At 44.7% G+C, this 16,609-nt stretch overlaps 1 protein-coding gene across 7 annotated transcripts in view; it reads right to left on the bottom strand.

Annotated features, from left to right (window-relative positions):
- Nucleotides 1–16,609, bottom strand: part of LOC103317188 (protein spire) — a 598,612-nt gene that overhangs the window by 109,818 nt on the left and 472,185 nt on the right. For 6 of the 7 annotated variants that reach the window (XM_031928198.2, XM_031928197.1, XM_031928202.2 and 3 more), the window contains 2 exons: nt 10,259–10,353; nt 9,961–10,183 (listed from right to left, as the gene is read on the bottom strand). The exons of the other annotated variant lie outside the window; for it this stretch is intronic. In XM_031928198.2, the coding sequence (XP_031784058.1) occupies nt 9,961–10,183; nt 10,259–10,353 (318 nt within the window). The remainder of the gene's footprint in view (nt 1–9,960; nt 10,184–10,258; nt 10,354–16,609) is intronic. 7 annotated transcript variants of the gene reach the window in all.

The raw sequence follows: 16,609 nt of genomic DNA, 5'->3' as shown, positions 1-16,609 counted from the left end.
TTTAAATACTCGATGGAGACCGCAGAACGGTTCCCTGGCCAGGAAAATCACGTGATAGGTTACTTGAATTCTCACGTGATTTATCTCTTGACTATTCGGCGTGATTTCTCACGTGATGAATCACGTTAAAAATCACGTCAGAAATTTCTCGTTTAATAAAAGAAAAATAATTTATTTCAATTAAAATAAATACTTCAATTTTATGAATAATATGAAAAATATATATTTGTTGATGCTAATTCAAACAAATTGACCGCAAAAAAGTGAAAAAAAACTTTGCCCTAACGGAGTCTTGAACCCTGGTCCTCAACTGCAACCCCGAGGACGTTCCGCACCAGCCCCTTTACAGCGAACGTGCCGGGGCTACTCCTCCCGCTCCAGCGGCACTCAGCAGCAGCGCGTCCGCAGCCTTTCGTCGAGCATCATCATCAGCACCGGCGTAAGGTTCCGCTAGCACCAGGTACCCGCGTTGCCTTTCTTTTTTTCCATCGACTGCGCGCGACGACGAGTCGCTTATCTTTCGCCAGTCTCGCGCTGAAAGAAAGCAATAGACGCCGGAGCGAGTCGCTTCTCTTTTTCGCTCCGTGTCCCGATACCTGGTGCACGCGGCTGAACATCATCGCCGCGACGCGCGTGCCGCCGAGCATCTCTATCTCTCTCTCTCTCTCCGCGCGTGCTAGCAACCTTGTCCCGTTCGCTCACGTTGAGCAAGCGCAAGCCGCGTCGTCTCGTCGCGACCGACGCGGCCATCATCTTCTCACGGTTCCTTCGTACGCGCTCGCCGCCTCCCGACGCGCGTCGCGGTCGAGGCCGTTTGAGCAAGCGCACGCCGCGTCGTTTCGCCGCCTCTACGAGCGGCCATTTTTAGCATCGAGCAGCGGTTCGCTGGCTCCGCTGCCGCCCATCGTGCGCCAGCAAGAGGCCCGCACAGACCGCCACGCCGCGGCGCTTCGAGCGTATCACGCTAGCTCGCGCTCAGCTTTGCGGGCGGCCGCGCGTCGCGCTCTGAACTTCTCCGCGCTCGACTCTTCCAGCAATTCAATGCTACACAGCCCGACACGGGAGCGCCAAGGCCTCGCCGCCGGCCAAATCATGACCCAAGCGCAGCAGAACATAGAGCAGAACGCTCCGCTGCTCGCGGGCAATAACGAGCCGCCCCCCGGCGGGCTCCGGCCGTGCGGCGCGCGAACCGACGATAACGACCGCACGCACGTCGTCGAAGCGGTCTCGAAGTGCACCCTTCAATCATACTGGAGTTTTAATCCGAGGCTTTGGTTCGCACAGTCGGAGTTGGCGTTCCTGTCCAGCCGGATCACCAACGACAGGAGCCGCTACAACCTCCTCGTCGCTCACCTGCCGCCGGACGTGGCGCAGGAGGTCTCGGACATTATCCTGGCGCCTCCAGCGGAGCAGCGGTACGACACCCTGAAGGCGGCGGTCCTGTCGCGCCTCGCCAGCTGCTCAATGAGGTGCAACTCGGCGACCGCACGCCTTCCCAGCTGCTGCGCTACATGCGGCGTCTGGCCGGAACGGCCATCACCGACGAGGCCCTGGGGGTTAAATGGCTCGACCTGCTGCCAGCCCAAGCCAGCCGCATGTGCCGCGTGCTGAAGGCGACCTCGCTGGAGGAACTCGCCGCTCTCGCCGACGAGCTCGTAGCACCGTGCGTGCCAGTCAGCGCGGTTTCGCGCCCCAGCTCACCTACATCAAGCGGCATCGCATCCGGAAGCAGCACACCGTTGCCCCAGCACGAAATGGCTTCACTTCGCCTCGCCATGACGCAGGTTACTACTATGCTCCAGCAGCAGTCGCTCGTGCTCCAATCCATCGCCTCCACCCTCACGTCGAGCCAGCAACTACAACAGCAACAACAACAGCAGCAACGACAGCAGCAGCGATGCGGCCGTTCCCGCACGCCCGCCAACCAGCGCCAAGCCCGCACCGCTTCACCAGCGCTGCGCGCCGCAAATCCAGCATGGTGCTGGTACCACCAGCGCTTTGCGAGCGAAGCAGCGCAGTGCCGGCCGCCCTGCTCCTATCCGACCCAGGAAAACTAATGGCGCCGCCGCCGCTTCAGGCAGCCGCGGTCGGCGCACCCAACGAGCAATGCCTGCACGTCCTCGACCGCGTTCCTGGTTGACACGGGCTCAGCAGTCTCGCTGCTGCCCCGCTCCTACGTCAAAAAACAACTCCAGCGCGGCCCACTCAAGCTGAGCGCAGCCAACGCCACGTCCATCGATACGTATGGCGCACATCGCATGGACGTGGATCTTCGACTGCGGCGGCCCTTTTCATGAAGGTTCATCATCGCCGACGTCAGCAGCCCGATCCTCGGTGTGGATTTCCTCGCACACCACGGCCTCGTTGTCGACATCCAGAAGAGGCGTATCTTCGACACCGACACGTCACGACATGCCCCCTGCTCACTCCGTCCTCCAGAAGTACACTCCGTGGAGATCGTGATTTCCGCAGACGTAGCGGAGGGCATCTTCGCCGACCTGATGCGGCAGTACACCGACCTCGCAACCCCGGGAAGCACGACCATCGCCCTTCCGGGCCTCGACGCGCAACACCACATCCTCACAACCGGCCCATCACCAGCAGCCAAGGCTCGTCGATTCCTTGGACCTCGCCTCGAAGCTGCTCGAGCGGAATTCCGTGTATTGTTGGAGATGAGGATTGTCCGCCTGACAGAGAGCTCCTGGGCCAGCCCGCTACGCCTCGTCCTGAAGCCAGACGGCACCTACCGCATCACTGGCGATTATCGACAGCTGAACAGCCGCACCGTGCCGGACCGCTACCCACTCCCAGTAATCGAAGACCTGCTGCTCGCGCTGGGAGGACACTGAATGTATGTCGTTGAAGTCCTATGCACGAAAGCTGTCAACAGTTTATAGAAGAAGTGCATTGTGGGTCGCTTCTACCTACCAAACAGTATCAGAAGATGCAGTGTGCGTTATCTAAAGTATGCCGCCTATTGACCTTCAAGCAACAGAACGAAAGAATATATAAGAAGAAAGCCGGCGTGGTGATGATACTCAAAAGAAAGTTTGGGAATCCGCAAAGGAACAATCCCTAGCTAAGTGGCAAATACGATGGGACTTCAATAGAAAGGAGCGATGGACGCACCGCCTCATACCACGTATTACTGGCTGGACCAATAGACGACACGGGGAAGTGAATTATTTTACGCAGTTTTTGAGCGGACATGGGTGCTTTCGAGCCTACCTATACCGCTTCCAGATAGAGGACAATCCAAATTGCCCAGTGTGTTTGGAAGCAAACGAAGATGCGGAGCATGTCTTCTGCAACTGTTCGCGATACGAAATGGAACGAGAAGAACTCGAGCATTACCTTCAGACTAGGGTTCCTGAGTCAATAATGACAGCTAAGCTGGTGTCGAAGGATGGTTGGTGCGCGGTAAACAATTACGTAAGGACTATTCTATTCATTAAGAAGGTTAGAAATGACAAAGAGAATGGAAGGAAAAGACAACACGAAAACGAGGCGAAAACACGAAACAAAGGAGTACACACACACACACATACACACAAAAGCACACGCACATAACCTACAAACATCAAAACATAAACAATTATACTAGGTTAAGATAATGCAGTAAGAAGTTATAAAAAATAGAGAAATTATTGTAAACACTAGAAAAGATAGTGGATTAATAAAGTTATTATTATTATTATACTCTTTATCCTCTATTATATTAAAATGTATCTGGTAGTTTCCGGCTATAAGTTTACTTCAACCTTAAAACTACTCCTCCTTAGAAATTGTAGTAAACCAAAAGTTGACCGCAAGTCGACTGGAAGTGGACCGGAAGTAGACCGGAAGTAGACCAGAAGTCGACTGGAAAAGAACCGGAAGTAATCAGAAAAAATACAAAATGACACGAAAGTGACCGAAAAATGATGTATATTTGCTGAAGTACAGTGGGTGTCGTGCGGACATGATGAATATATGTACAGGGTGACCCAATTTAAACGGGCACAGGTGATAACTCGTTAGGGATAGTCCTAATAAAAAAAATGGTAAAAACAAAAGTTGTAGGATATCGAGGGGAAAGTCTGATGGTGACCTTGGATTTGACCTTGAACTTGATTTTCATATATATATATATATATATATATATATATATATATATATATATATATATATATGATCTCGGTGTTATAATGGATTCAAAATTTACGTGGAAACCGCAAGTGGATACGATTAGCCGAAAGGTTAATAGAGCTCTTTATGGAGTTAGGTCTTTCAGATCCTGTACCACCGAGACACTGCGTAAGCAGCTGGCTAGCGCTCTTGTCATCTCGCACTTGGATTACTGCTTTCTTGTCTACCTTGACGTATCAGGTGAACTGAACACCCTACTTCAAAGATTGCAGAACTCATGTGTGAGATATATCTGTGGTGCTAAAAGGCGCGAGTACATCTCCCTATATAGGAAAGGGATAGGCTGAGTTTCGGTCGAGGCATGAAGGGAGTATTTTGCGGCGGTACTGCTTTACAAAGCAGTTGTCATGGAATAGCCTCGTATCTCGCTGCCCTTTTCGAGAGAAACCAGTGTAGAACCTCTTCTAGGGACCCCAATGAACTGGTAGTTCCCGGTTCGCGTACTAACACTGGACTGAAGTCATTCAGTGCATGGGGTGCGCGTCTATGGAACTCGCTCCCTCGTAATTTGAGAAAACTTTCGTCACTTGGTCGGTTTAAAACGGCAATACACCGACACATCTATCAATGCGACGATAGTGGTGTCGTTGAATGACGAATGTAAGCTGAGATATAACTTGTAAAAAAAATGTGATAAACCGTCCAGTATTGTACCTTGTAATTGTATTGTATATTGTATTGACTTTATAGATTAGCGAAAACGAAATTTATTTCTAATTATTATCGTCACGTTGTGTGAAAAATCTGTGATATGACAAAGCATAATATAATTGTGATATGTATTTTTTTTGACTAGTGCAAAATAAATCTATATATATATATATATATATATGACGTTTCACGTCGGCCGGACCATCAGTGCACCCACTTTTGAAAAAGTTCTGGCCTTTTCAAAAATCCAATGTGGCGCATAAAATATGGAGCCTGAAACCCACGTTTTCATAGCACAGTCAACAAAAACAATAGTAAAAATGTTCTAATTTGTGAAATATCCCACCAAAAAGCATGTACAACTCATGATAGGACATATTATTGACAATGCTGACGGAATTCCAAAATCAAAAATGGCGGAATTAAAATGGTGGACATTATACCTCCACCAAACCCATTTTACCGCAACAAATGATTTTTGATCAGTTTAAAGTATCGATATGGAGGTTTTCAGGATCACTGAATCTTATTTTAACCTCGACATTTCAAAATTCGAAATGGTGGATCCAAAATGGCGGACATTATACCACCACCAAATCAATGTTACCGCAACAAATGATTTTAGATCAGTTTAAAGTATCGATATGGGGGTTTTCGGGATCATAGAATCTTAGCTTGACCTCGAAATTTCAAAATTTAAAATGGTGGATCCAAAATGGCGGACATTATACTGCCACTAAACCAATTTTACCGCAACAAATGATTTTAGATCAATTTAAAGTATCGATATGGGGGTTTGTGAGGTAAATGTTTATAAATGTATTATCGGAATCAGTATTTGTGCACATGAATCTTATATTTTTCCGGTCTATTAGATTTAGAATTATCTGTCTGCAGTTTTTGCACTTACATTTTTCTATTGTTCTGTGTATATGTATATGCCTGCGTGGATGAAAAACATATATAATTTAGCCAAATGAATCAATCTTTAATGACATTTTCTGCGCTCTTATCAATTCTGGCTCCTCGTTCGTGGAGTTTTTACTGGTGATAAATGGCTTTCGCCGATATCATAAATTACTCTGTTCCTAGGTTTATTGGCATTTGAGTAATGCATGACTTTCAACGTTTCATTATTTTCTGGGATAAATCCATGCCCCATTTGTATGTTTGTGACAGGTGGACAGTTTTTAAATTTCTTTGTTAGGAATTGACGAGTTTGTTCGTGATCTTTGTTGGAATCCGTGGGTAAATTAAGAATACTGAGGTTAATGTTAAATGAATAATGGTAATTTATTTATATATGGCAATAGCCATAGTCGGCAGTACGTCCGCTGGGCTTGGAGTCTTACAGGCAAGAGAGAGAACAGCGTGTACAGTATAATCAGCGCTTAGAGTGTAGACGCGAGGCATGCGCGGTGCGGTCGCTCTTGCGTAAGCTCGTCTCGTTGCACAAAATCGTCGTCGACCAATAGATGGCGCGACGTGTACTGTTTTGGTACTTATAATCAAGATTATAATACTTACTATATTACAACAATCTTTTTTGGTGTATAAGAAAAATTTTATATTGAATGATCGCCCATTAGCCCATGAATAAAGAGCTTTAACATCTAGAATTGCTTTATTTTTTGCAGCTTGTAAGCTCGCTCTTGTAGCTTCTCTCTTTACTATCGCTCCAACTCCATCGCAACTACCATTTCCGTGTGCTTTTGCAAAACAGTGCCATTCAGCATCAACGCCAAAATCTCTCTTATGACTCATTAAACTACTCATTTGATAACGATTTTTAAAATGCTGTTTAGCACCATCAGTAGCATATATTACCTTTTTTACTGTGGGACAAACCTTGCGAATTTCAGGTATAAGCTTTTGCTGCATTATGTATACTGCAGTGGCATCATGAGTAGTACAGTCAGACATAGATACTGTACTGAAATGCTTTAGCTTGACTTCAGATTTATAATAAACAACAGCAGGAAAAATCGTACTTTGATCATTATTAAAATGAAATGCTTGTGCAGCATCTTGGGCTGTAAAAGCATAGTTCTCAGCAAAATCCAATTGAGCAAGAACCTCTTCATCTGAAAGATTATTTTTCTTCCCAGAAATAAACTTTGATTGTTCCTTAGCGATGAAGTGATGAGGTATCAACTTTTCTAGGCTAAAACATAAAGTTTCAATAAATTCTTGCGATGTTAGGCATTGTTTTATCAAAGTGTATCTATCGGTTGATTGCCACGTGCTGAAGATGACTTGATCAATATTGTGCTCATCCATAATGTTCTCAACGAAATTAGAAAACTTTTGAATGTCCGGACAAAATTTGCATTCATTCAAATAACAACTTGGTTTTGGATCCTCACATAGAACGACATTCAAACAATCTTTATAATTCTTCAGAATATTGTTTTAGATTTTTTCTATATTTACTGTGTCATTCATCGCCTTGAAATTTTGGTGTATCGTACATACACATACATTGTGTGTACCAGAGGATCCTGCAAAGACACAACATTTTGGTCTCAGTTCCGCAAACTTGGTAAGCCCAATCGGATGTTCAGGAAACTGTTCTTTAAATTGATTATGAAAGTTCTTAATATCAGTAAGTAATAATCTTTTCTGTACTTTTATTTTTTCACCATATAAATAAATACTGACGGTATCTTTTTTATTTGGCATAATTCTGCTGTTAAGATCATTTTCGTAAAAATCTTCAACTTTCTGAGTAGTTTCTGCAGATAATGTTTTTCCACGTTTTGCAACAGGAGAAGCCAAAACTCCATCTGATTCTCTTAACTGTTTTGCTTTACGAGCCATTCTGTGAGACACACCAAATTGGTTCATAATTTTACGTATTGCCCAGTCTTCGGGCAAAATAGTAAGAATACTGACACGTAATGGATCGTTCTCCGGCAGGGATTGGAATTTGTTTTTAAGTCCAGTTAAAATATCTGTAAGATCATCTTGCATAGGTGCATCCGTGTTTGAAACCGAAGATGAGTCAGTCTATGATTCAAAATCAACACTCATACTGACGTTTGGAGATGACAAATCATGTAGTTTGCAAAAGGATTTTCTACATGTATCACAAATCAGTGAAGATGTTGGATAATCAGGATAGACATCTTGAAATTTTTTGGAGATCTTCCTAAGAGATTTGCTGTGTCCTGCATTAATATCAAATGGATTAACGCATCTATCGATACTATATTTTTTCGCAGGAGAAGACATTGTTGTAGGATATGAGAAAGCACAACCAAAACAAAGAATGTTAGAAATAACAAAATTACGGCTAGTACAGTTGAACAAGGAGTTGCCGATAAAGTAAGACTTACTCAACAACTGCCTTAAAAAGGATGTTGAAGAAGAAGTCGCCAATGTATCTATTAATGTACCTATTAACTATCCTAAAAAGGACTGTTGGAGAAAAAGTCGCCTATGAAAAAAGCCGCTGATGGACTTGCTCACCAACCATCCTGAAAAAGACTGTTGGAGAAAAAGTCGCCGATGAAGAAAGCATTCCTTGAAGAAAATATTCCTTTCTATGGGTTGCTAAACGTGGGAAGGGGTTGGGGGTGTAGGTAAAAAAGAGGGATGAAATAAATCACTTGAAAGCAATAAATTCCTTTGCCACAAAACAGTTTTATTTGCTGAAGTCTTTGCACAAGTTGTCATTGGACACGAGCCCTGTACTTGCAGCATTAGGCTGTTGGAAGAGGGGCGAAGTACAGCGCTGGACCCGGCCTCCTTATGTGCCCTCCGCGACGCTACTTCACTTGTGGATAATGCGCAGCCGCCTAGCGGCGCGCCGCGGTACTTGCGATAAGCGCTGCAGCGTGCGTGGCGTGTTCGGCGGGTTGCGCGTTAGCAGGGGCTTTTCGCGAGAGAGCCTGCGGGTGGGTTATGACAAATATCCGCCAGTTTATATTGGCCATATTGAATTTTGAAATTTCGAGGTTAAAATAAGGTTCAGCTCCCCCTTAAACCCCCATATCGATACTTTAAATTGATCTAAAATCATTTGTTGCGGTAAAATTGGTTTAGTGGCAGTATAATGTCCGCCATTTTGGATCCATCATTTTAAATTTTGAAATTTCGAGGTTAAGCTAAGGTTCTATGACCCCTTAAACCCCCATATCGATACTTTAAACTGATCTAAAATCATTTGTTGCGGTAACATTGATTTGGTGGTGGTATAATGTCCGCCATTTTGGATCCACCATTTCGAATTTTGAAATGTCGAGGTTAAAATAAGATTCAGTGACCCTGAAAACCTCCATATCGATACTTTAAACTGATCAAAAATCATTTGTTGCGGTAAAATTGGTTTAGTGGCAGTATAATGTCCGCCATTTTGGATCCATCATTTTAAATTTTGAAATTTCGAGGTTAAGCTAAGGTTCTATGACCCCTTAAACCCCCATATCGATACTTTAAACTGATCTAAAATCATTTGTTGCGGTAACATTGATTTGGTGGTGGTATAATGTCCGCCATTTTGGATCCACCATTTCGAATTTTGAAATGTCGAGGTTAAAATAAGATTCAGTGACCCTGAAAACCTCCATATCGATACTTTAAACTGATCAAAAATCATTTGTTGCGGTAAAATGGGTTTGGTGGAGGTATAATGTCCACCATTTTGATTCCGCCATTTTTGATTTTGGAATTCCGTCAGCATTGTCAATAATATGTCCTATCATGAGTTGTACATGCTTTTTGGTGGGATATTTCACAAATTAGAACATTTTTACTATTGTTTTTGTTGAATGTGCTATGAAAACGTGGGTTTCAGACTCCATATTTTATGCGCCACATTGGATTTTTGAAAAGGCCAGAAACGTGTGTGTACCTCATGAGTACACCCAGATACCGCTTTCTTGCCATGTTCGTACGTTTATGAAAACATCTCCTGGTCGGTCAAATCGCGCCTTTTTGACGTTTGACTTTTTTGATAATAGATACGATCTTCTGCCATAGCTCTTTATGGTCTTGCAGTATTTATTTAGATTTTTTATTTAGTTACAATTTAACCAAAATTTGTATTTCTAAGTGCTGAGAAAATTAGCGCGTATGAATGTTTTTATATTTTTTAAAATATAATATTAAGTTTCTTACATTCAAGTTGAACATCGCAAAATTTATGATATTCATGTTTGGTTAATTGTAGCCCATCATGTAATTTCCATGAATCATCCCGACTGTTCGTATTTTCGATTTTATCAACACTTCTCAGTAGTTTACTTATACACTTACTACTTTTATGGATCACTATGTTCTTCCTCACATTACTGTCAATGGTAATATTATTGTCTGCGTCATCTTCTTCATCTTCATCTAACTACAAAAAATATTGCTTAACATTACAGTTCGATGTTTAACTATTAGTAAAATATATTTAATAAATTTTTCAAACCTTAAGATCAAAATCTACAGGAATAAGTTTGCGCAAATTTTGTGAAGTAGGCAACATTTCTTCTTTTTTAAAGTAATTATTAGTTGATTCTATGTCTGTAATAAAACAAGATAATCTATAACAATTATTTCTGCATTAAAACTAAGTTTAGTAAATTAAAATATTTTTCTTTTTAGAACTAATCTAAATTCTTTTTAGAACTAATTTAGAACTAAGAACTAATGAAATAGGCTCTAATAAGATTACAGATCATATAATTTTTTTTTCTTTGCAAAATTGACACATAATAGTATAGTATGCCACGAGGGAGGTAAAGAACTGGTAAATCCATAGCAAGTGCTGAAAGCTCGGGTGGCAATTTACACTTGCTATGGGCTCACCATTTTACCTCCCGAGAGCAATATGCTATTTTCTGCAACATTTTGAGTATAAGTACTACATTCGATTTCCGGCGCCGGGAGAGAATATAGCACTTTTACTCAAGGTATTGCAAAAAAAAAAAAAAAAACAAAATAATGAAACACACACACAGATGCATACACATACAAACACTTTTCCAGGGAGGGAGTTTGTTTCCTACGGGAGTTAGCGTCCCCAAACTGCCCGAGCAAGCAGGGCAATACAAAGATCGCCTTGTGATCGACAGTGACCGTCTCGCTACTTCCTCAACCCAGTGTGCGCACACTGAAAAAAAAAACACAGCCGTTTCTGCTGTAGAACACAACAGTTTTAGCAAGGATGGCGACTTTTCAGTAAAAAGAGCGAGTGGCCACTGGTAGTTTTGGTAGGTCTCGGCAAGCTGACTCTATCTCGAGAATATTTAGGTTACGTATCACCTCTTAAAATACCAAAAATCTTGAGAAATTAATTTTTTAATGAGCATTATGATGCAATTATAAACAATAACCATTATGGGACTGATAAGTAACAAAATTAAAAATGTTCATGTAACTTATTTGCTAATAGTCATTTTGCATGCGATGATGGGATGGTAATAATAATAAGTTGATAGTTGTTATTCAAGGTATTTTACTCTTTTATAATGATCATTACTACTCATTAAAAAAAATAATTTCTCAAGATTTTTGATGTTTTAAAAGGTGATACATAACCCACGTATCTTCGAGATAGAGGCACCTTGCCAAAACCTGTCAAAACTACCAGTGGTCACTCGCTGTTTTTACTGAAAAGTTGATATGGTAGCGACACTCGCTAAAATTTCCGTGTTCTACAGCAGGAACGGCTGTGTTGTTTTTCAGTACACAGTAGCAGAGGGAGCAGAGATACGGCGGAGTGTGAGAGGCAGGTTTTGGCGACTCTGGGTATCGTCCACGTGTGCTTACGAGGACAAAACTTGTTGTCGTTCTAGTTTTCCGTTTATCTTGTGTGCTCACGATGATGGTCCGGAGGATCGGGGTAAGGTAATGCGAATTAGGCGTCACATGTGCTCACGAGACGGTTTTGTCGGCGGTGGTCTAACTCTGGCTCTCTTTCCAGTATCGTGTATTCACGGTACTGCTTGGATTGGAAGGTCGAGCTAAACTTCCAGCGATGCTGCGCGGTCGGCCTTATAAAGCCCTACGTCGTGGATGTGTGCACTGGTGTACGTGTATGCTTTACGGCTAAATCGCTCGTCGGTGTGCGTCGGGCTGCTGCGGCCAGCGCTCATGCAAACTCGCCTTCTTGTTGTTGCGCGAGCAACAATTTTGGCTTACTTTGCACTGAGTTTGTTATGGCCGCCTTCACGTATATTTATCAGCGAGACTCGTGTCCCACTGTACCTTTTAAAGATGCCAGAGCTTTGACTAGAAGGATAATCTCTTCGACTAAAAACCAGCGGTATGGAAAGTTTGGCGATCGTTGCCAGCGCTAAGAGCATGGACAGCACCTCGTCAACCCGAAAAATTGCGAAATCCAAGAAGTCCCGAAAGAAGCCTATAAGTTTGCAAGGAAGAAGAGGAGTATATAATAAAGCTGGAGAAGGAAGTGGATGTGCTTATCGAGGATTACCAGTCTGCACCAGAGGACGTAAAACGCACCAAAGAGCGGGCTAAACAACTTAAAGTTCTGCTGACCCAGTTGAGAGAAAAGCACGAGGAAGGAGATCGTAAAGATGGACGCTGTAAAGGTAACGTTGATTATTACGAAATATGGCACGCGATAGGAGAAAAAGCAAGGAGAAGCGTACGAGGACGGCTCTTTAAGAACACGGTCTTAGCCAGTGTCGAAAACAAGAGGCCAAGAGGAAATCCATCTAACAGCCCAGAAGAGAAGAGCGGAGAAAAGCGAGGTGCAAAGAGATAACAACGTAAAAAAGTGGCTTTGCAGTGTGAGAACTCTGTTCCAAGAGTCCCTTACGACGCATCAGAGCCACCGGCGAAAGTCAGGCCCAACAAGAACAAGACGTATGCAGAAGTCTACGACGCTGTGCCTTCTAGTATAGGTGCGCAACTCCTGGTGCCTCAATAGGCCCGAATTTATTTATTAAGTTGCGGATTCGCCGCAGTCGCCATACGCTTGGGAGCACGTGGAAAGAAAGGATAGAAATGATTACTCTTTATTTTCTGCAACAATTCCGCTATATTTCACTCGATCTTTCCCTACAACGCGGTGGCTTCTGCCTCTCGCGCAATTCAGCCACGCAGGGCGTAAGCGACACTCTCTCTCTCTCGCGCCGTCCCAGTACTCTCGCACCTAAACTGCGCGTCGCACTTTCGTCTTTCTTCGCGTCTCGCGGGCAGCAAACCCAGCGCACGGCCTAGTCAGACCGCACCGTCGGAGACCTCTCTTCCCCCACTCCTCTCTTCTTTGTTCGCGAGCACACGCGCGCACGCCGATTCTCCCGCTCGCTTCTCGCTACGCCGCGGCGTTCCTTCGTTTGAGGTGTCCGGCGTGGCTGACCTCGCAATAAGTGCTGGTCGCCCCGCTGACGATCTCTTTTCCCTCTCGCTCTTTCTTTGTCTCTCAATCTCACGAGGGGCGGGGCCAATTTCTCAGCCCTGCGAGGCGCTGGGTCTCGACGACACGGACGCCAATCTCATGCGGTAGGCGGATGTCCCATTTGTCTCGCTCTTTCTCACTTTCCAAGCCGTATGCTTCACACTACGTACAGCTATCTCCTCGTGCACCCGCACTGCACGCGCACACACTCGTCCCTCTCTTTCTCCCTCACACAAGCACTCTTGATGCTACGTTCTACTCTCCTCCTCGCTCGCGTATCTCTTCTCAACAAAACCACTTACTACGCGTAGTCGCTGCTTGCAAGATCTCTCCTCCGCGACGCCCGGAAACCTCGCTTGCCTCCCAGGCAAGCTGGCCTTCCGCGACTGGTCTCTCTCTCTCTCTCTTTCTCTCTTTCTCTCGTCCTCTCCCGTTGAAGGTGGGCCGTTGGCTGGTCCGTGGGTGTCCCTACTGTCTCGTTGTCTTCAGCTTCGTCTTCTCTTCTACTCGATCATCGGTGACTGGGCCGTGGCGGTCCTTCCGCCAGATCTTCCTCGCTGCTACCCTGGTTGCCGGGATGCTCCTTGGGAAAGCCGTGAGACTTCTCCAAACACCGAATACTTCTCTCTCTTTGTCTCTCGCGCTCGCGAACCTCTACGTTAGAACTCTTACATCAACGAGGGCTCACGAGATACTGCCGGTCCGGCACGCTAGTCGAGTTCCCTACCTCTCCTATTCCTCGGGCCGTAGCAAAGCCGCGCTCCGATCGGCGGCCCGGGCCGCGCTATCTCTCTCTGATTAACTACTTCTCTCTTGCGACATCGTTCATCTTGCCGCTTCGCGGAACGTCGCGGCGAGCTCACCAGGCCCGGGAATTTTTAAGACGCGCGACGACTCTGACAACAAAACCGCGTGGCTCGTTGCCGATCGTTCACGCGCCATTTGTCAGGTAGGGAATCTGCCGTGTCGAAAAAAAAATTTTCGGCGCGGCCGCGACGCACCACGTCTCAAGTCCACGTGAAAATCCGAAAAAAAGGTAAATCCGGACACCACTGGAACGATGATATTGGAAGTCAGGCAAACCAGAAGTAGAGACGTCCTCCTAAAACTGGAAAGAGGGTCTGACAGGACAGCGTTTACTGCGGAAGTGGAAAAAGCAGTGCTGGGAAACAGGTGAAAAAGGAACCTCAGATAAGTGAAAAAGAAAATAAGGAAGGCCACCATCGAAATAAGGGACATATACTCGGAAGCTATGGAGGAAAAAATGAAAGCAGCAATAGGAGAAGTCTTCGGAAAGCCGGACAATAGCAGGAGAATGACTCTATTAAGACTTAACACGGGAGGCCTTAGAATGGCTATGGTGATACTCGGCAAAAGAAAAGTCGAGGAGCTACTAGGAATACGACACATGCGTGTGGGCCTTGTAAGGGCCTTGTCAGGGAGCGTGTAAAGGTTGTGCGGTGCCACAAGTGCCTAGGCTTCAGACACTGGAAGGATGAATGCAATAGAGCAGATAGGTTGACCCTCTGCTATAAGTGTGGAGGAGCCGATCACCGCATGGTTGAGTGCCAGATGGAACCAAGCTGCTTTCTCTGCAAAGAGAATGGAAAAAGGGAAGAGGACTGTAAACATGGAGCTGACTTCGGCGACTGCATTGTATTTAGGCGCACCCTGGACAGGGTAAAGAAAAAAGAAAAACATGTAAACGGGGTTAATGCATAAAGAAAAAGACGAGGTTGACCCTGAACTCCTTATCACTTTAGTGGATGGGGAACGTATAGAAGTGTCAAACCTCAAAGAAGAAGCCAACTAGGCTAATAACCGGGCCCTACGAAAGTATTGTTTAACAATGGTGCCTGTGGAGTACCGGTGTCGGAGGGCCACTTATGCAGAGCTTGCTATGCCTACACCACATAAAATAAAACAACATACACACACACGCCTACAAAAATGCACAGCATGTCTTCTGTGACTATTAAAGATACCGAATTGAGCGAAAAGAACTCGAGTGTTATGTTCAGACTAGAGTGACACCTAAGTCAATAATGCCAGCTATGCTGACGTCAAAGTATGGTTGGTGCGCAATAAATAACTACGTAAGGACCATTCTTAAGAAGGTTAGAAATGACGAAGAGTAAAGAAGAGAAGGACAAGGCGAAACAGCCAAATAAAACTGTTGCTAGACGAAGGTCACTAAGTATTAGATACGAAACGCTCCTCGGACCGATGCAGAGGAACGTAGGTCACAGAGTTGAGCTCTCACTCCCCTGCCCGATGCAGAGGAACGTAGGAGCTAGGGTTGAGTATCTCTTAATGCTCCTCAAACCGATGCAGAGGAACGTAGTCATCGTGATTGAGTTTCTCCAGAGGATGACCGCCCGATGCTCCACGAAGTAGACGACCGAACGATTCTACAGGACGCAAATGTCTGGACGATGCAGAATGAGTGAGATGAGTTTGATCCTGAATCCTTAATCACCTTGATGGATTGGGGACGTATCGAAATGCCAAACTTCTCGGCCTCGCGGAAGTATTGTTTAACGATAGTGCCTGTGGGAATACGGTGTCGTAGGGTCACTTGTGCAGAGCTTGCTCTGCCTACGCCATATAAAAATACACACACACGAGTTTCATTTTGAAACCCTAATCACTTTGATGGAAGGGGGACGTACGGAAATGTCAAATTTCAAAGGAGAAGCCAATTAGGCTAAATGAACGGACCCCACGGAAGTATTTGTTGTAATATGTGTATTCACACAGTCTTAATATACAAAAAGGTATACGTCGCGCCATCTACTGGTTAACGACGAGTTCGTGCAACCAGGCGAGCTCACGCGAGAACAAACGCACTTCGCATGACTCATGTGTATACTCTAAGCGAACACTATATCGAAATATATTTGAAATACTGACTTATTTAATAATTTAGATAAGTATTTTATAAAATAATAATTAAATTAATTGATTTTTATGTAAGGATATAATAGTATATTACGACACTAGTACGGTAAAGTAGTTTCACCCTCGTGGGAAAGTTATCGCCCGAGATAAGCGAGGGTCAATGTAAGCCAAGCCAAGATCAAGGTCAAGATTGTTTACTCCCCATGGTGCCATTTGTACTTTGGAGAGAGTTTCCTTAATCTCCCTCTTTCTATCCAAAGTGCCTCTGATTTTTCGAGACACTTTGGAGAGAACCTCTCCCCCTTTTCTTTCTATCCAAAGTGCCTCTGATTTTTCGAGACACTTTAGAGAAAACCCCTTTCTCTTATCTGCCTATCCAAGGTGTCTTGGGTTTTTCAAGGCACTTTGAAGAGTGATGGAGTGACTTACTTGTTAAGGTGTTGACACCCAGACGATCCACGAACGACTGATGTATGGTGTGGGGGGTGCTTGCACCACCACAACTACCAC

Source organism: Nasonia vitripennis (assembly GCF_009193385.2).
Source record: "Nasonia vitripennis strain AsymCx chromosome 4 unlocalized genomic scaffold, Nvit_psr_1.1 chr4_random0004, whole genome shotgun sequence".
Lineage (NCBI taxonomy): Eukaryota > Metazoa > Arthropoda > Insecta > Hymenoptera > Pteromalidae > Nasonia > Nasonia vitripennis.
This window is presented reverse-complemented; position numbering and strand designations above follow the sequence as displayed.